The sequence below is a fragment of the Ictalurus punctatus genome, chromosome 12 (genome assembly GCF_001660625.3).
Source record: "Ictalurus punctatus breed USDA103 chromosome 12, Coco_2.0, whole genome shotgun sequence".
Classification (NCBI taxonomy): domain Eukaryota; kingdom Metazoa; phylum Chordata; class Actinopteri; order Siluriformes; family Ictaluridae; genus Ictalurus; species Ictalurus punctatus.
In genome coordinates, this window is record NC_030427.2 from 30,933,470 (window position 1) to 30,953,710 (window position 20,241).

Below are 20,241 nucleotides of genomic sequence, written 5' to 3' on the forward strand. Positions count from 1 at the left end.
TTTATAGGCCTATCATGATCAGGCAATTAAGCGCGTCGAGTGATATAAATATGGCACCTGTGAATCGCGCCATCAGCCTTATTATCTTCAGTGAGACTGCATGTCGGTTGTTTGTGCAAACAAACAAAAAAACGCTTTATTTCCTCTCTATCATTTCTCAAAATCTCAGAACTTTTCTATCCCTTTTAAAAAAGAGAAGAAAAAAAGGAATGAGCGAGAGAGAGAAATATGAGTGAGAGAATTCAGGAAGTGTGTTTTGGCTTGCTCCCGTTTCATCATGGGGAGTAGTGCACACTTTCTGTGTGAAGTGTCCTGGGAGCATGCGATGGCAGCCTCGAGAGGCTGCGCATTGTAACGCCTACATCAGGTGGCTCCGCTCGTTACTCGCGCACTTCTCGGAAGCCGAAACGAGTTGGGTTTCAGAGCCTCGCGGATCTGGGCCGGCCGCTGCCGAAGCAGCTAGCCATCTCAGGTCTGGGGGATCTCTTATGGCTCTTGAAGAGGAGCCAGAGATGAGCGCTTCTCTATCTCTTTCTCTGTTTTCTGGGTCCGGCTCTGCGCTGGATTTTGGAGCTCGCTTCGCGACTACTCCTTCCGCTATGAAAGCCAAACCTCTCTTACACCGAGGAGCCAGAATGGTGTACTAAAAACTGAGAGCAGCATATAAAGAGCTGCTTGAAGAGATTACTAAGGCTGGATGAGCTTTTTTCTCCCCAGTGAAAGTAAATCCCTCACTCTGCAGAAAACTCCCCTTTCATCCAGAAGTGCATGGCAAAATATCAAGCTTCTGGGGGGAAAAACATGCATAAACCGTATTTATAACCCCACGGTGTTGGATTATTCGGCCATTGTGGGGAGTGAACGGCATGGCTATTTAGCTATGCTGAAGGTGGAAGAGGCGCTTGCAAGCTACCTATTTCCATCGATGGCAGATAATTTAGGGGGGCTGGCTTTGCCATCCAAGCCTCCGTGTAAGGCCACCGTGGCATTGTTGGGCAAGGCCTATGCAGTAGTAATCTTGCTTGTGGGTCACTGCAAACAATGACAGTGTTGCAGGCCTACCAAGCAGACTTGCTGAGTGAGCTTGATATATGGCGGCATTCAGCCTGTTTCTTCCCTGTTGTGTCGAGTTCACCCGGGCATCAACGAGTGGAGCCCGGACCAGCACTAGTGTGAGGGAGACACAGAAGGCGAGTATGGCAGCCCGCCAACCCCCGCAGACAGGCAGGGGAACCAGGCATCCACAGTTGTGGCCTGCTACCAGGCCTGTTCTGAGAACGGTCATACAGGCCGAGCAGACAAAGAAGAGCGATCCTGAGGAGCCGTGGAGTAACGTATCAGGGGACATGAGGTTGTTAGCCCCCAGTGCTACTGTACGCCCTCCCCTAGCCAAGGCTGTCCCAAGTTTTCAGTGTTCTCTGGTCAGCGAGCTGTCACAGGGCAGCGAAAATCTGATGCTTTCCCTCCAATAGAAAGTGGAATAGTTAACGTCACTAAAAGCCCATATGGCAGCATTTAAACTACTGCCAAATGTGTCTGCATGGGTTCTGTCTACTGTAGAAAAGGCTTACTGGGTCCAGTTTAGAGCTCGACCCCCCGGTTCAGAGGTGTGCTCACCACAGTAGTCAGCACAGACCAGAGCCCGATGTTCCCCAGGAAGTAAGATCCCTCTTGGACAAAGGGGCCATAGAACATGTACCCCGTTCCCTGAGGGAGGGAGGTTTTTACAGCCGTTATTTCCTGGTCCGCACAAAACAGAGTAGTATGCGGCCAATTAGATCTGTGTCATCTGAACTGTACTCTTCGGACATACAGGTTCAAGATGCTGATGCCCAAACTTATCGTTCTACAGATTCAGTTTGAGGACTGGTTTGTGACAACAGATCTAAAAGATTCATATTTCCACAAAGAAATATTGCTAGCTTTACCCCCTTGCACCTTCACAAAGTGCATGGATGTCATTCTGGCTCCACTGTGACTCCAGGGCATCCGTGTACTAAACTACCTGGGCGACTGGTTAATTCTAGCATGATCCAGGGAACTGGCGGTTTAACATTGAGATGTTGTTCCCGCTCACATGTAGAGCATGGGGCTCAGGTTAAAACTCAGAAAAGTATGCTTTCTCCAGTGCAGTGGACAACTTTTCTAGGGGTTATAAGGATTCTGCTACGATGAGGGTGTTTCTATCCCCAACATGCGTAGAGTCAATACTATCAACACTGAACAAGATAAAGCTGGATCTTGGTATCCCCTCCAATCTCTATGGGAGACTATTGGAGCTTATGGGCAGCCAGCGTCATACCATTGGGCCTATTGCACAGGAAACCATTTCAGTGGTGGCTGAGAAGTTGGGGGTTTCATCCAAAGATGAAACCTCTGAGAGAAATCAGTGTGACGCGGCAATGCCTACGTGCTCTGAGAATTTGAGTGTCCCCGGTTTCTAGTCTTGGGTCACATTCTAGGGGTGTCTCCTTAGCGCAAGGCGGTAATAACAGACACCTTCACAGGCTGGAGTGTGGTCTTAGACAGCTGTCCAGCTCACAGTCTCTGGAGTGACCCTTATCTGGAGTGGCATATAAATTGTCTAGAAATGTGGGCCATATTTCTAGGCATATAAATTGTCTAGAAATGTGGGCCATATTTCTAGCACTGAAATTTCTTCTTCCTCAATTGAGAGGTCACCATGTGTTTACAGACAACACAGTGGTGGTCTCATATATTGACCACCAGGGAGTATTATGCTGACGTCCCCAGATACGCACAACTAATTCTTCTCTGGGCAGAGGGAAAGATTTGTCAGTGAGTGCAATGTACATTCTGTGCAACTGGAATGTGGGGGCAGATGTCCTGTTGAGGCAGGGGCTGATGCCCAGGGATTGGTGGCTCCATCTACAAGTGGTGGAGTCCATATGGTGGAGGTTCGGCCAAGCGGAAGTGGATGTATTTGACTCTGAGGAGACACCACAATGTCCACTGTGGTTCGCCCTCACTCCTCCCTCACCATTAGGGCTGTATGCCATGGTGCACACGTAACTGATGTCACATAAAGATTCTGGTCTCACAACTGAGGTTGTAGAGACCATGTTGAATGCTAGAGCAAAATCCACAAGGAAATTGTATGTGCTTAAGTGGCAAGTTTTTGTGTTGTGGAGTGAAGAACATCAGCTAGACCCAGTGAACTGCGCAATAGTTATAGTCCTGGAGTTCTTACAAGGATGTTTCTCAGCAGGGATGGCTCCTTCTCCAATCAGGGCCACCATTTCAGCCAGCCATGTCTCTATTGATGAAACCTCTGTGGGGCAATATCTTCTAACTTTGAGGTTTATATGTGGTGTCATGTGGCTGAGGCCAATCTGCAGACCCTTTCTGGGACCTTTCTGTGGTCCTGGAAGGTTTGTCAGGTGCCCCATTTGAGCCCTTAGTGTCAGCCTTGAAGAAGCTTCTGATTCTAAAAGGTACCTCTTCTGCTGGCCTTGACATCTCTCAAGCAAGTAGAGCTACAAGCTCTCTGTTGTACCTTCTTGCCTTGACTTTGCCCATGGATTAGCCAAGGCCTTCCTGTATCCTAGGCCAGATTATATTCCTAAAGTGCCTGCATCTGCTCTCCGGCCAGTAGTGTTGCAGGATTTTTGCCTTCCTCCGTTCCTCAAGAACAAGAGAAATTGCACCTACTGTGTCCAGTAAGGTCTCTCTGTACCTATGTCCACCACTCTGGCCAGTGGCATATGTCAGAGCAATCGCTGGTCGGCTTTGGCAGTGACAGTAGAGGTGATGCTCTGTCAAAGCAGTGCATCTCTAATTGGATAGTGGAACCAATCTCTATCGCTCATGAGACGAGCAGTCTCCCTATGCCTCTGGGCATAAGGACTCATTCCATTAGGGCGGTCACCTCCTCGAAGGCTTTGTCCAAAGGGGTATCTTTACAGGATGTGTGTGCTGTGGCGGGGTGGTCTACACCACACACATTCATTCAATATTCCAACCTGGATATACAATCCACCCCAAGCTCGAGTGTCTTGCAGTGACCCTTGGGCTTAGATATTTTTGAACAGGCCATACCCTCAGTATGACGCAGTGGGTATTCTCATTCCCACAGCGTGGAGCTCATGCAATGTTTAGATCCCTTTGGAAGGGAACGTCTTAGTTACGCAAGTAACCCTGTTTTCTGTGAAGGAAAGAGACGTTGCGTAGCTTTTTTTTGGCATGCCTGTGAATTGTGTCTTCGCTTCAGATAATAGAGGCTGACATCGCGATTCACAGGTGCCATTTTTATATCACGCGACAAGCTTAATTGCCATGTCACCTGATCATGGCAGACCTATAATTACAATTATAATTATAATTAGGCATGATGTTACACAAGCTTTAGATGCCGGTCATTTGCAAGGCGCTTCCATACAGCGTTCAGCTAATGCAACATCTCAATCCCTTCTAAGGGACGTTTTGTGTAAAGCAATGTTTCATCTAGAGCAATGTTTTATGTAAATCAAGGTTTTGTGTAAAACAATGTTCCATAAAATGATGTTTAGCATAAAATGATGTTCTGAAAAGTGATATGAAGTGTTTTTTGTAAAGTGATGTTTTGTATAAAGTAATATTTGTTGAAAGCAAAGATTTAACAATGATTTGTATGAAGCGATATTTCCTTTAAAGAGATATTTTTTCTGTAAAAAGTTATTTCTTTTTTTGTTAAATAGTTTTTTTAATGTTGAATTTCATCATGTGACAAAAACCCTCCATGAAAGCATCATGAATGAAACATTAACGAGTGATGATGCTGTCCTGTAACCTCTTTATTCACACACTAATTCCAACCAATTTACTTTTATATGAGACATATACTGTAGAAACATCACATATTCTTGAGAAAAAGAAAATACGGGAGGTTTAGGCATAATTTAACAACAATCAATTTAAGAAAATCAATCACAGCTCTCAGGAAAAAGAAAATAATTTGGAATTGTGTTGAAACCCGAAGTGTAACTTCGGATTGCTAGTCTTAAAAAAAATAAAAATAAATACATGACACCTTTATCAAGATGTGTATTGTGTATATTAGATTAAAAAAAAGAAAGAAAACTTAAATACATCCATAATAAGAGAAATAGAGACATATAAAAGATTGATAATAGAATCAACAGTATATGCAGCATGTACACAGAACTCTATATACACATCACTATGTTTTCTTTGTTGTTGCTCATATTCTTTTTGCTTTTTCAAAAAAGATATCTTCCTAAAACTTTCTCTGAAGCAGGTATTTATAAATCATTATTATTCTTTGTAGGCGTTTTTTTTTTTTTTTAAATATTAAACTCATATAATAACATGTTACAAATGTCTAATGATTTACAACTGTTAATTAAAAAATATAAATGAGAAGAAAAATAAAATGTCCCAATTTCATTCATTTCTTCAAAAATACAAAAAGTAATAAATAAATAAATAAATAAATAATGAAATGAATAACTAAGCAAACAAATCAATGAATAAATCAATGAATAAAAGAAAGAATGAAAAAAAGAATGAAACAAACAAATAAAAACACTGCAAAAGTTCATGAAGCATTATAAGGGGTATTATTAGAAGTTATACTCTACACTGCTTACCAAACTCCAAAGAATTCCAAGCACAGACATGAATGATTTATGAATACAGGCTTCATAAAAAAGTTTTCACAGAAGTTTCTTTGATAATAGTGAAGTAAACATGATAGCCTGCGTTGCAGAGCTTTCCCGAAGACCCAGAGTTTACACATTTTCTACGTAGGAGGTGATTAGTAGATACATTATACCTGTGCTGATATGTAGACTTTATAACAGAGTCATATATAGCTGCGAAATATATATTGTATTAATATGTACCTGAAAATAATGAGATTTAAAAAAAAAAAAAAGCTAAACCCGTTTGCTGGTTCATTGGACAGGAAACAGTAAAATGTACATTATTGAAATAAACTTTACAAATGATAAAGTATTAAAATAAAACATTAATACATTGTTTATTGTTTTTTTTTCATGGCTCAATACATAGCAGCCTTTGTTTGCACAGATGTATGAGTGAAGTGATGTAGTACGGAAAGACAGCTGCCTTGAGTAAATATGTATGTATAGTAGTGGTATACACTGGAAATAATGTGAACTATTGTTAGAATTGCACAGCTCTATTTTTTTCCATGTATATTTTTTCACGTTATTTTCACCCCAGCGATTTCCTCATAAAATATACATTAATATAGATTGAGGTGCACAAACCTTATTTGTTTCCTGAATTATTTAATTTTGAGCTCAATAGAATATATTCAGAAAAAAAAAACCCAATAACTAAGCGATGACACTGAATTATGAAAGGTTAATTCAGAACGTGGCCCGTGTTCGGTACACCAGGGGAGGAATACTGACTCTGGATACATTATTATTATTAAATAAAACACCACAGAGCTTGGATGTTTTTAGTCATCATAATCTGTATGCATTCAATATCAGTCTAAAGATGTGCTGTTGGGGATGTAGTCGGTGTTTAGAGAGTGTTTATCCCTGACTCTGTAGACGGTCACATGTTCGACTATGAAATGCTCCTGAGGCCCCTTTATAAGTTTGGGAAGTTGGCGATTAAAGGGTTTGGCAAATAAATAAATAAATTAAAAAAATGGAAATTATGTGGCACACGTAATATACTCTGAATGCAGTCAATTAATCAAGACCTATTTCGTGTCTAAAATAGCTACCAATTAATAGAAGTCTGTCTCAGCCAAAATTCCTATATTCAAAACAAGTCTCATTATTGGTTCACTGTTTAATCTCACATGGATACTCTAGATTAGAATCTTACATGGATACTCCAGCTGCTGCTGTAATCCTAAAGACAGTCCTGTTGCTCATAGCAGGGCTCTTATTCACAATCTGCTCATACTGAACACTCAGTACTGCTTGTCTTTACTCTTCTACACCTGAATCCTCTCATGATTTATAATCCTAATATCAAAGGTTTCCTCCTCATGTCGTCTCAGGGAGTTTTTCCTCACCACTGTCACCTCTGGGTTGTTCATTAGGGATTGGAATCTACTGTACATTCGGATTTCTGTAAAGATGTTTGTTATGATGTCTGTTTTTAAAAAGTGTGTATGAAAATGATCATTTGCATGATTTCCAGCTTTCTAGTACAACTCCAAGATTTAGCCATAGCTAAGGAGTGGTTCTGGTCACCCGTCAAAACATCGACCAGCATCGACTGTACACAGTGAGTTTAGTTCATGTTCATAGATGGCAGGAAGTCTGACTGTGTCTGATACGCTGGCATCATTGAAGATTTTGGGAGATTTTGAAACAGGCTTTAATTATTTGATAGCTACATTAGCTATGAGCTGTAATACAAAATACATTTGTTGCTTTAAACACCAAATGTGTCACCAGCTAAGTGGAAAAACAAGTATATTTCTTCAGTTTTTTCTTTTTTGCGGAACTATCACTTTAACAAACTTGAAAGCTCACAGTGACATGTTTTATACTCCGTCATAAACATTTTGGCGTGGCATGTAGAAGTACGTTTGGGTGATTATCTCTCTACATTTCTCTATTTATTTATCCATCTCAAATTTCTGCTTTTGGAAAGTCTGATATCCATAATAATGGGAAACTCTGGGTAGATGTAAACGATCACTGGATAAAACAAAAATGAAGCCACCTGGACCAGCACTGCATTAAATGGTTGCTATTTAAAGACATAACAAAGCTACAATGATGAATATAATGTAAGATCAAAAAATAAAGAAAATAAAAAAAAATCTTAAATAGCTAATTAATGAGAAAGTGATCCAAGAATATTCACTTTGTAAGAACTAGCTGGTAATAATAATAAAATAAAGCTAATCAGTGATATCATACTGGAGTAGTTAATTTGATTGTAATGCTATTAAATATTGACCTAGTTTTAAAAGGCTGTGTTCCGAAATAGATTTTTAATGCACTGTCATTGACTTGCCCCATTATCTTAGCATTACTTTATTGAATAACGCGTGTGTGACATTTGATAGATAAGGGGTGGATCACTGTACAGTTCATGGGAAGAATTTTACCCAGAATCCACTGTGATCGGACATCATTTTTATTCCAAAGTAGTCAAAACGTGTTGAAAGTGGGTTTGATGGAGTGTCGATACTTTCTTTGACTAGCTAGTTATCATGCTAGCTGCATAGCTGGCCACTTAGTAATCCAATCCATACTTCAGAGAAGTTAGACTATATAAAAAAAAAAAACCTCCCTATGAAATTGCTACATTGTTTTTGCCATCAGGTGTGGTTAACATAAATACAGCATGATTTGCGCTTAGGGGAAGTCGATGAGGGTGCATTAAAAAAACAACATTAATGGTATCCAGCACAAGCGTCAATGTACAGTTTGCTTATTTGATCCAGATCTGCTGCTTCTACTGCCCAGAGCGTTTGAAGATTTGCCGCTTCACAGATGCAGGGTTTTTTGCTACACTGAGCACTTCACTGCATTGATTAGCCCGTTAAGATTTAATGCCTAATTAAATCAGAAGTTGAGCTTTTGGGAGCTGTGCGGTGTGTGGACTCACATTCACTTTGTGTGTGTGTGTGTGTGTGTGTGTGTGTGTGTGTGTGTGTGTGTGTGTGTGTGTGTGTGTGTGTGTGTGTGTGTGTGTGTGTGTGTGTGTGTGTGCTTTCCTTGGCAGATGTAAAAGAGAACTTTCTAATCAAACATCAAACTGCTTTAGGTCAGCAACAACACACACATATATAATAAAGATGTAGGGGACCCTTAGGCGTATAGGCTGCATAAAGATATTCTAATGGAGACCAGAATGAGATTAACAACTAATACACAGTACTAATACATATAAACTAATACATATATACGGATTGTAAAAACCTGTCCTGCTTCTGCCATAAGATGCATAGACAAATAAACTCTTTGGGAATGTCATTTTTTTCTGTCTCAAATGATAAAACACTCAGAACTGGGAACATACTCGAACCTCAATGTACAAATTTAAAAAATAAAGTTAAGGTAAGTTGCCAGTCAAAAGTTTTTGAAAAAGTGGTTCAAGTTAAATCCTGTAGAAGTACTGTAGAAAAGCTAAATACTTAAATACAAAGATTTGGGAACTTGACAGAACACTTTTTTTATTTTATTTTATTTTATTTTTTACTATTTTTCCTTATTTATGTATAATACAAACCTCCACATGTTCAATAACTGTTTGACTGGCAGTGTAAATGTACGTATGAATTTCAAAAGTAGGGGTTGTGTGTACATATTAACAAATAAACATTTATGCCATGATTCTTAGCCCCAGAATTGGAGACTTCCCAGTTAACAATTGTAGGTTTTGATTTAATGGTACGTTCAGTCTGTCAGGTGTCCTGGGTTTTCTGACTTTTGTAGACAAAATGAATAGGCAAAGCTCTTAAGGAAATGCCTTGTTTTTTGGTTTTATATAATAAAACACTTCAGAGGTCTATATTCTAACCTAAACATTCTACAACCATAATTACAAAAAAGTTGGGACGCTGTGTAACATGTAGATTAAAACAGAATGCAAGGATTTGCAAATCTCATAAACCCATATGTTATTCACAATAGAACATGGAAAACATATCAAATGTTTCAATTGAGGAAATGTACCAATTTAAGGAAAAAATAAGGTAATTTTGAATTTGATGGCAGCAATACATGTCAAAAAAGTTGGGACAGGGCCATGTTAACCACTGTGTAGTATCCCCTCTTCTTTTAACAACAGTTCGTATATGTCTGAGAACTGAGGAGACCAGTTTCTGGAGTTTTTGGGAGAGGAATGTTGTCCCATTCTTGTCTGGTACAGGATTCTAGCTGCTCAACAGTCCTGGGTCATCTTTGTTGCATTTTTTTGTTTCATGATGTGCCAAATGTTCTCAATTGGTGAAAGGTTTGGACTGCAGGCAGGCCAGTTCAACACCCGGATTCTTCTACTACAAAGCCACGCTGTTGTAAGAGATGCAAGGCCTTCCCTGTAAAATATGCAAGGCCTTCCCTGAAAATGACGTCTGGATGGAAGCGTATGCTGCTCTAAATCCTATATACCTTTCAGCATTGATAGTACCTTTCCAGATGTGCAAGCTTCCCATTCCATAGTCACTAATGCACCCCATACCATCAGAGACACAGGCTGTTGAACTGAGTGCTGATAAAAGTCCCTCTCCTCTTTAGTCCAGAGGATGCAGCCTCTATGGTTTCCAAAAAGAATTTAAAATTTCAATCACAGAACAGTTTTCCACTTCACCTCAGTCCATTTTAAATGAGCTTTGGCCCAGAGAAGACAGCTGTGTTTCTGGATCATGTTCACATATGGCTTCTTCTTTGCATGATAGAGCTTTAACCAGCGATTGTGTATGGCACGGCGAACTGTGTTCACAGACAATGAGTTCTGGAGGTGTTTCTGAGCCCATGCAGTGATTTCCATTACAGAATCATGTCTGTTTTTAATGCAGTGCCACCTGAGGGCCCAAAGATCACGGGCATTCGATATTGATTTCCACCCTTGTGCCTTGTGCAGAGAGATTTCTCCAGATTCTCTGAATCTTTTGATGATATTATGTACTGCAGATGATGAGATATTCAAAGTCTTCGCAATTTTACATTGAGGAACATTATTCTGAAATTGTTCCACAAATTGTAGATGCAGTTTTTTGCAGATTGTTGAACCTCTGCCCATCTTTACTTCTGAAAGACTCTGCCTCTCTATGACCCTCTTTTTATACCCAATTAACCTCCCGCTGTTTCTTTTTTACTAACAATTACTTTTCTAACCTTTTGTTGCCCCCGTCCCAACTCTTTTGAGATGTGTTTTGGCCATAAAATTAAAACTTATCTCTTTGTTTTCTTATAATGGTACATTTTCTCAGTTTAAACATTTCTGTGTTCTATTGTGAATAACATATGGGTATATGAGATTTGCAAATCATTGCATTCTGTTTTTATTTACATTTTACCCAATTTTTTTGGAATTGGGGTTGTATATGCTAAACTAAAAGGTATTTACATAAGTGCATATCTGAATGTCAAAGCCAGGCTTTATTTTAAGAAATGAAATAAATAAGTGAACTTTTGTCTGAAATATCAGTGCTTTCCAATCCCAAAGTTACTGAATACTCAGTTAGCAGTAAACTCTTATGGAAAAAATGAAACGCACATCATATACGAGACAACATGTGATTAATATTTGTTAAATAACAGTGCTTAAGAAAACCTAGACTTGATGATTATACACTTAATGAATATGTTAAAAAAAAAAAGTGAGACCAAGAAGATGTCACACTTTTCTTGCATGTTATTTCATTAAGATTTGCCCTGCTGAGTTTATCTTTTCCTTTTGCATTTTTTTGTCTTTTCCATTTGCTTCCTCATAGATGATATTTTAAAATTAAGAGTTTCACCTCCACCTCCACTTTAATATTAATATTATATTATTAATGATATGGTACATTTTTACTAATTTACTTTTTTAATTATATTAAAAAAGTTTACTAATTATTACTAATTTAATTATAGGTAACTTTAATTTAATACATATCTCACTAGTTTGGACTTTCTTTAATGATGGTGATGTTTAATCTCCTGTTTAATTTTTTATTTTTTTGTATATAATGGGGCGGTGGTGGGTCAGTGGCTAAAGACTCAAAGATCAGGAATTCAAGCCCCAGCACTGCCAAGCTACCACTGTTGGGCCCTTGGACAAGGCCCTTAACCCTCAACTGCTCAGTTGTATAAAATGAGATAAATGTAAGTTGCTCTGAAGAAGGGTGTCTGCCAAATGCCGTAAATGTAAATAATTACACTTGAAATTGGACTAAAAAAGTATTTTTTTAAAAAGCTTAATAAAAAGAAGTAATAATAAAAAAAAAAACCCAGAAGCATTATGTCTTTAAACATAAGAAGTGTTTTGTCCTGAAATGAAACATAAGAGGTGACCGTGACACATCAGCAAGCCTTCATGAAATAAACAGGAGTGTAAGGGCTGTGTTTGATTCAGATGTAAACTAACATCACCAATGACATCATACTGAGCCCACACACACACACACACACACAAAGACGTAACTCTTGTGTGTTGGGACGGTGCGTTAATGTTGTGGTGTGACGAGGCCATCAGGAGCCGGTCGTCGTGCCTGTCGAACAAGAGGGGTTTTCTCACTTTAATTTAGTGTGGTCGGTGTGTTTGTCTCGACTTTAGTAGGGCGTGAAGCGACTGTACGCTCCTCGGCAGAGGCTAGCCTGCAACATCAAAGATGAAAAAAGAAGGGGGCAGTCAGAGCGATGGAGGCGGAGATGCCTTCCCTCTCCTTCCTCACTCCTTTCCTTCCTGCTTGAGCAAATGTGAAGAGTGCCAGATCAGGAAAATTTATCCATTCAGCGCTTTTTTTTTTTGAAAGGCTGTGGTGCGTTTCCCTGAAAGAAGGTAGTTGTGTATTGATTGAAATTTATATATGTGTTAATGTTACAAACATTTATTTGATGCTGATGCAGAGAGGAACTTCACGTTAACTGCAACCTGATTTTGAGTGTCCTCTACTTCCTGGATTTTTCGTTCAGACCGAGAAAAAAAAAAGAAAAGAAAGAAAACAGAGACTAGTACTTGTATCATTTGGATTTCATAGACCTATTCCATTAATTTGTAAATTGTGTTATGATTTCAGGATTCTGATTGGTCAGACGGTGTTGATTCATTTTCTCTGACAGTAGTGCAGCTGCAAATCCTAAATTGATAAAATGGACAAATTTGAAATTGTAAGTGTTGGCCAATTCTTGTGGAACAAAAAGAACAAAACACTTTGGAATATGCTCTAATAGCACAATAATCAACTTTGAAGCTGATTATTTAACATAATTTATTGAAGCAACAGTAACTCTGATTAGCGGTTCCACTCAGAAGGAACTATAGAACAATAATGGTGTGTAAAGTTTAAACACGAGCCTCATCACCATCTATGATTCATTCACTCACTTCTGTTTTAAGATGTTGCGTGTTTTTGTCTGTGCCGAGTGTATAAGCGTTCTTCTCTGTTTTGATGATATGACGGCCCAAGGGTATGAATTAAACTGTTTGTTTAAACTGTTTTAAATTATGTTTATTTCATTTGTGTGTATAATGGTCTAGAATCTTGATAAATTCCTGAGAAAATCATGATCACGATCTTAGCTGTCGAGATTTATGCAGACTGATACTAAGGCCAGGTTAGAAATTAGCCTAATTAGAACACCGGCATGTCATTTTGGTGAAATATATTTATGTCAGAGAATATTACAGACTGGTTGACAGAATTCAATGTTTTTTTTTTCCTCTGAAAACACAACATATATTCAAAACAAATCAGATTAACACCAGTCTGCAATTTGACATTGATTACCTACCAGCTGCACAGTTACTGTTCAGGTATTTTTAAGTCTATTTATGTTCTGTCTATATTTAAGTCTACAAAAAGATTATGGACCTTCAGTCAACAAAATCATAAAACCACCTGAGACAGACCTGAGGTCCTGTTTCATTTGACAAAAGCGAAACTTACATAAGATTTAATGCCGTAATCCAGCTGTAACACACGGAATCATCCTTTGTGATCACCTCATAGTTATGAGTAATTCTTAATATGAAGTGGGAGTGAAACGTGAAGCCGCGTGGATCATCCTTTCCTTCAGGAAACACTCGTTTCAAAGGGACGTCCTGTTAATATTCTCTTTTAAGTGCGTCTAAAGGTGCCAACCTCACTGCCAGTGGCTTTAACGCGCTGTGATCCTCATCAGACGACGCTCTGGCTACGCTTCTCTCCACGGGCCACGTCTCAAACCTTCAAAGGCTCACTTTCCCTAATTGAGAAGAACTTCAAACTTTCATTAGAGTGAAAGAACCGGCTGCTGAACTTTCTCTCCACACTGGAGAAATAGATCCTTGCATGCCCTCAGAGGAGCTAATTACCGAATTACTGTCTTTTTAAATGCAAAGGAGCGCCGTGTTCCCGTTCAGAGATGTTAATCAATTATGATGAAAGAATTAGGTGCTGTTTGATTGTGTTCTTTCTTCATGCTCAGGAAATTTCTCCATCTACATCAGCATCACCCTCACACACACATAACTGTATATATATATATATATATATATATATATATATATATATATATATATATATATATATCACAGACACACACACAGCCTTAGGTTTTATGATTTTTAAGCTTCGATATAGTTTGAGAAAACACTCTTGTGGAAGGAAATTCAGAGGGAAAGAGGAAAGGAAACAAAAAAAGGCTACAAGCAAAGTTTTAATTGAGCAAATAAGGAGGATTTGACGAGGAAATGTCATAATTAATGAAAGCTTTTAGCTAGCAGCTGCACTGCGGAACAATTTCCTTTTTTCTTTTTTTTAATGCTTGTTAGCATGACGCAATGCTAAAACCCGACTCAGGAACATGCCGGTCCAATCAGTTTACTCCAGGTTTGACTCTGATGTATGTGTTTATACGTCCCACGGCACACATGCTCGGAGTGCTTGCTAAGCTCTTGAAGAAGAGCTCTCCTCACTCTCTGCCCGCTGTTTTCCATCTTTGATGTTGTGTTTAATGATCCTTCATCATGCTGCCATTGCGTTAAACTCTTTCTTGCATGTAGAGCACCTTATTGGAAATGTAAGGTGCTTCAGCAGAGAAGTTTGATGCTGCACACGCTAGCTAAAAACAGACATTAACTTGACGGCATGTGTGATGACAGTCCCTGCGTCCCATCCTCGGAAGACTGCAGGTTTTTTTTTTTGGAAGAAAGCATAACAGCTGTCTTGTAAACAAAATGACTGTTTGTTGGGTGTGTGTAGGTCATGTGTATTTTCTCTCGGTATCATTCTGTAATATGGTTCAATGCATCAGGATTTAATGTAATGTAATGTGTGTGTGTGTGTGTGTGTGTGTGTGTGTGTGTGTGTGTGTGTGTGTGTGTGTGTGTGTGTGTGAAACATCTGCAGTGTGCTTCATTGTGTGTCCTGTGTGATTCAGTAAAAAAACAACAACAACAACACATCCACTAGAGGGCACTAGAGACAGCATAACACACCCACAGATCAATACGGAGTCAGCACACAGCACACAGAGGAGGATGCACACTCGGGTCTCAAATTAAAGTCCACCACCAAGAACTCTGTAATTATTATATTAGTCTTTTAATAATGAAAATGTGTAATAATAATAATAATAATAATAATAATAATAATAATAATAATAATAAGAATATTTTTTAACAGATTTATGAAAGGATGCAACTGGGTAAAATAAGCAGTTCTAGTAGAAAGCTGTCCTTCTGCAGGAGTAATGAAGACATTCTTAAAGCGTGGAACAGTGAATACAAGTATATAGTAATATTGTTTGGATTCAACCATCCATCTATACATTTTCTGGAGGGCTTATCCTACACAGGGTCACAGGGAGCCTGGAGCCTGTCCCAGGGGACTCGGGGCACAAAGCAGGGGACACCCTAGATGGGGTGCCAACCCATTGCAGGACACAATCACACACACACACACATACACACATACGGACAAAGCCTACAGCACATGTCTTTGGGCTGGTGGAGGAAACCAGAGTCCCTGGAGGAAACCGCGAACAACAGGGAGATCATGCAAACTCCGCACAAACAGGGCAGAGGCAGGAGTTGAACCCCCAACCCCAGAGGTGGCAGGCGTGGTTCGAGTCTGAACTGATTTGCCTGCAGATGGGTTCTCTAGCTGTGAGCTGCTAAACTGGACCATGAGATTAGTTAAAATTAGTTATTTATACAATGATCTGATCATGTATTTAACGCTAGCTCTGTGTTCTTCATGCTCTGTTCATATTTCTGTTTCTTCAGAAACCATTTCCTGTTTCTGACCAATAAGCGAAAAAGTTTTACCTACACACCCGCTCAGACAACCACTGTTTTGCTTTATGGTTTGTTCTGCTATGTACAAAAGCAAAAAATATCAATTTGACTCTGGTTTGGATTCACAAATGGACTAATAGATGTGAAAACAGCTCTTGGTCATGGACTCAGACTTTAGGACCCTGTGGTGTTTGTAGTGTGTGTGTGTGTGTGTAGATCAGGAACTCACCATTGTGCCGACGCTGTATGTGGCAGCCGGGCTGATCGCGTGAGTGTACGGATCCGCCGTTGCATAGACTCTACCATAGCTAAGCACACACAGAGATAGATAGAGAGAGAGAGAGAGAGAGAGAGAGAGAGAGAGAGAGAGTGAGTGAGAGAGGATTTAAAGGCGATTTGACTCTGGTGTGTCACTGTGGTGTATCAGTGGTGTTGGTTTCAGTGAGTGGGGATTGGTGAAGTGTAAGAAGCTCTGCCGCAGAAGACGCCTACAGTGTGTAATAATGAGGATGTGTTAATGGCATGAAGGAGAAACAGTTCCACATTTAAGGTTGTGTGAGTGTGAAGGAGGTTTAAAATGAAAGATAGAATAAACGGTGCAAAACATCATATATACACTCGACTGAAATGTTTCTCATGATGTTAAAAACCTTTTGATCTGAAGGTGTATGATTAAATGTTTGAAATCGGTGTCATAGAAAAAAAAATCTCATCGTGCCGATGTATTAATTTCTTTCATTAAAAAACTAACATTTTATTTGCAGAAAAATATTGTTTTAAACGGACAGCTCTGAGAGAGATATTCCGAAAAGCAGTCAATAAGTGTCCAGCGTAGGTGTGAAATCCTTTAATACTGTTTAAAAAGCATCTCAGGGAAATTCCTCAAGAAATTGGTTCGAGAAAATGCCAGGAATAAATTTCTGCAAATTCTAGGCAAAAAGGGCATCTACTTTGAAGATGCTAAAAAATTTAATTATTTTGAGTTCTTTTGGATTTTTTATAACAACATAATTCCCATAGTTCAATTTGTGTTACTCCAGAGTTTTGATGACTTTATTATTATTATTATTCTAAAATGTGGGAAAAATGAATGAGTGTGTCTAAACTTTTACACACACACACACACACACACACACACACACACACACACACACACACACACACATATATATATATATATATATATATATATATATATATATATATATATACACAGTATACAGTATCTCACAAAAGTGAGTACACCCCTCACATTTGTGTAAATATTTGATTATATCTTTTCATGTGACAACACTGAAGAAATGACACTTTGCTACAATGTAAAGTAGTGAGTGTACAGCTTGTGTAACAGTGTAAATTTGCTGTCCCCTCAAAATAACTCAACACACAGCCATTTATGTCTAAACTGCTGGCAACAAAAGTGAGAACACCCCTAAGTGAAAATGTCCAAATTGGGCCAAAAGTGTCAATATTTTGTGTGGCCACCATTATTTTCCAGCACTGCCTTAACCCTCTTGGGCATGGAGTTCACCAGAGCTTCACAGGTTGCCACTGGAGTCCTCTTCCACTCCTCCATGACGACATTTGGAGCTGGTGGATGTTCGAGACCTTGTGCTCCTCCACCTTCCGTTTGAGGATGTCCCACAGATGCTCAATAGGGTTTAGTTCTGGAGACATGCTTGGCCAGTCCATCACCTTCACCCTGAGCTTCTTTAGCAAGGCAGTGGTCGTCTTGGAGGTGTGTTTGGGGTCGTTATCATGCTGGAATACTGACCTGCGGCCCAGTCTCCGAAGGGAGGGGATCATGCTCTGCTTCAGTATGTCACAGTACATGTTGGCATTCATGGTTCCCTCAATGAACAGTAGCTCCCCAGTGCCGGCAGCACTCATGCAGCCCCAGACCATGACACCACCACCACCATGCGTGACTGTAGGAAAGACACACTTGTCTTTGTACTCCTCACCTGGTTGCCGATACACACGCTTGACACCATCTGAACCAAATAAGTTTATCTTGGTCTCATCAGACCACAGGACATGGTTCCAGTAATCCATGTCCTTAGTCTGCTTGTCTTCAGCAAACTGTTTGTGGGCTTTCTTGTGCATCATCTTTAGAAGAGGCTTCCTTCAGGGACGACAGCTATGGAGACCAATTTGTTACAGTGTGCGGTGTATGGTCTGAGCACTGACAGGCTGACCCTCCACCCCTTCAACCTCTGCAGCAATGCTGGCAGCACTCATACGTCTATTTCCCAAAGACAACCTCTGGATATGACGCTGAGCACGAACACTCAACTTCTTTGGTGGATCATGGCGAGGCCTGTTCTGAGTGGAACCTGTCCTATTGAACCGCTGTATGGTCTTGGCCACCGTGCTGAAGCTCAGTGTCAGGGTCTTGGCAATCTTCTTATAGCCTAGGCCATCTTTATGTAGAGCAACAATTCTTTTTTTCAGATCCTCAGAGAGTTCTTTGCCATGAGGTGCCATGTTGAACTTCCAGTGACCAGTATGAGGGAGTGTGAGAGCGATGACACCAAATTTAACACACCTGCTCCCCATTCACACCTGAGACCTTGTAACACTAACAAGTCACATGACACTGGGGAGGGGAAATGGCTGATTGGGCCCAATTTGGTCATTTTCACTTAGGGGTGTACTCACTTTTGTTGCCAGCGGTGTAGACATTAATGGCTGTGTGTTGAGTTATTTTGAGGGGACAGCAAATTTACACTGTTACACAAGCTGTACACTCACTACTATACACTGTAGCAAAGTGTCATTTCTTCAGTGTTGTCTCATGAAAAGCTTTCATCAAATATTTACAAAAATGTGAGGGGTGTACTCACTTTTGTGAGATACTGTATATATGGTAGTGTGTGTGTATATACACACATACACACACACACACGCACGTACATGTATATATCACTTCATCATATTTTATTTCTATCTGTTCATCTTTGTCTATATATTTCTCTGTCTCACTTTTGATCTATCTATCAATCCACTCTGTGTATCTGTATATCTGTCCTTCCTCCTATCTGTCAAATGTTTATCTGTTCATCTGACTGTCTGTGTATCTGCCCATTTTTCTGTCTCTCTCTGTCCATCCTTGTAATTGTGTATTTATCCATTCGTGTGTCTGTCTGTATCTTTTTGCCTCTGTGTTTGTATCTGTCTGTCTGTCTGTCTAGTAGAGTGAGAGAGAGAGAGAATTGTTAACAATTTGACAGCTGGAAAAAAACACTGAATAAGACATAACCAGAGAAAATAAGACAAAAAGAGAAGAAAATTGAGAGATTGAGGAACTGCTTGAGGAGAGGCTTTCTCTCTCAGTCTTCATCTGTCTGACTGTCTCTTTCTGTCTCTCTTTCTCTCTGTCCATTGTGTTTCCGTACAGTTTTTATCGCTGCCGGTTCAGAACTAATCCTCTTTCTTTCTTTTTTTTCCCCCTTCAGAGGCAGGACAAGATGCGTGGCTTTTGTTTGTTTATTTATTTATTTATTTGACTTCACTTCATCCTCTATTTACTTTCACTTTTCTCTCCTCCCCTCTTTCCTCCAGCGCTCGCTTACAAATAGAGGAGGTCTGCAGGGAGCAGATAAGGGAACCTGAGCCTGGAGCACAGGGCAGCAAGTCAACCAGCAATACAGAAAGAGGGAGAGAGAGAGAGAGAGAGAGAGAGAGAGAGAGACAGACAGACAGAGATTGAATGCTGTACTCACTGAGTTTCTGTGCTGCTGTTAAACTCATATGTATATTAAATGCAGTATGTTTTTGGACAGAGCTCCATTTGCTGTGCTTTTTGCTATCATTTGCTATCTTTCCACTGGGCTCCAAACCAGGTACTTGACTTTGGCTCTAGGGTTCTTGTTTCTGGTTCTCTCTTATGGTCAGGGCCAAAATGCTGAGAACTGGTGTTTACATGGAATGTTAAGTGGTTAAATTGAGACAGAACAAAAACTGTGCAGTTGAGGGTTAAGGGTCTTGCTCAAGGGCCCAGCAGTGACATCATGGAGATGCTGGGATTTGAAGTCATGACTGTCTGTTCAGGAAATAATAATATGGGAGACATTTCCGGGATACAAACTTCTGGGTTAAAAATTTCTACTGGCTAAATTTAATCAACCAAACATTTCTGGGCTAAAGCTCCCAGTACTAAAATTCCTGGTAAAATATTTATGGGCTAAAACTGTGGACAGGTTTCAAACAGAAAAACATTTCTGGGCTAAATTTCATGGCCAAAGCTTTTGGATAAATTTCACACATGAAAATTCCAGGGCTAAAGCTTTTATGACCAAATTCTGAGACACATTTTACATGTAAAAATTGTCCAGGCCAAAG

The 20,241-nt window shown here is 39.7% G+C and overlaps 1 protein-coding gene across 7 annotated transcripts in view; it reads right to left on the reverse strand.

Moving 5' to 3' along the window:
* Window positions 1–20,241, reverse strand: part of LOC124628717 (RNA binding protein fox-1 homolog 3) — a 217,845-nt gene that overhangs the window by 1,599 nt on the left and 196,005 nt on the right. For 6 of the 7 annotated variants that reach the window (XM_053683926.1, XM_053683925.1, XM_053683930.1 and 3 more), the window contains 2 exons: window positions 16,127–16,205; window positions 7,848–12,272 (listed from right to left, as the gene is read on the reverse strand). In XM_053683926.1, the coding sequence (XP_053539901.1) occupies window positions 12,228–12,272; window positions 16,127–16,205 (124 nt within the window). In that variant the 3' untranslated portion in view covers window positions 7,848–12,227. Of the gene's footprint in view, window positions 1–7,847; window positions 12,273–16,126; window positions 16,206–20,241 lie in introns of those variants that run through there. The other variant, XM_053683927.1, reaches the window with a different exon arrangement.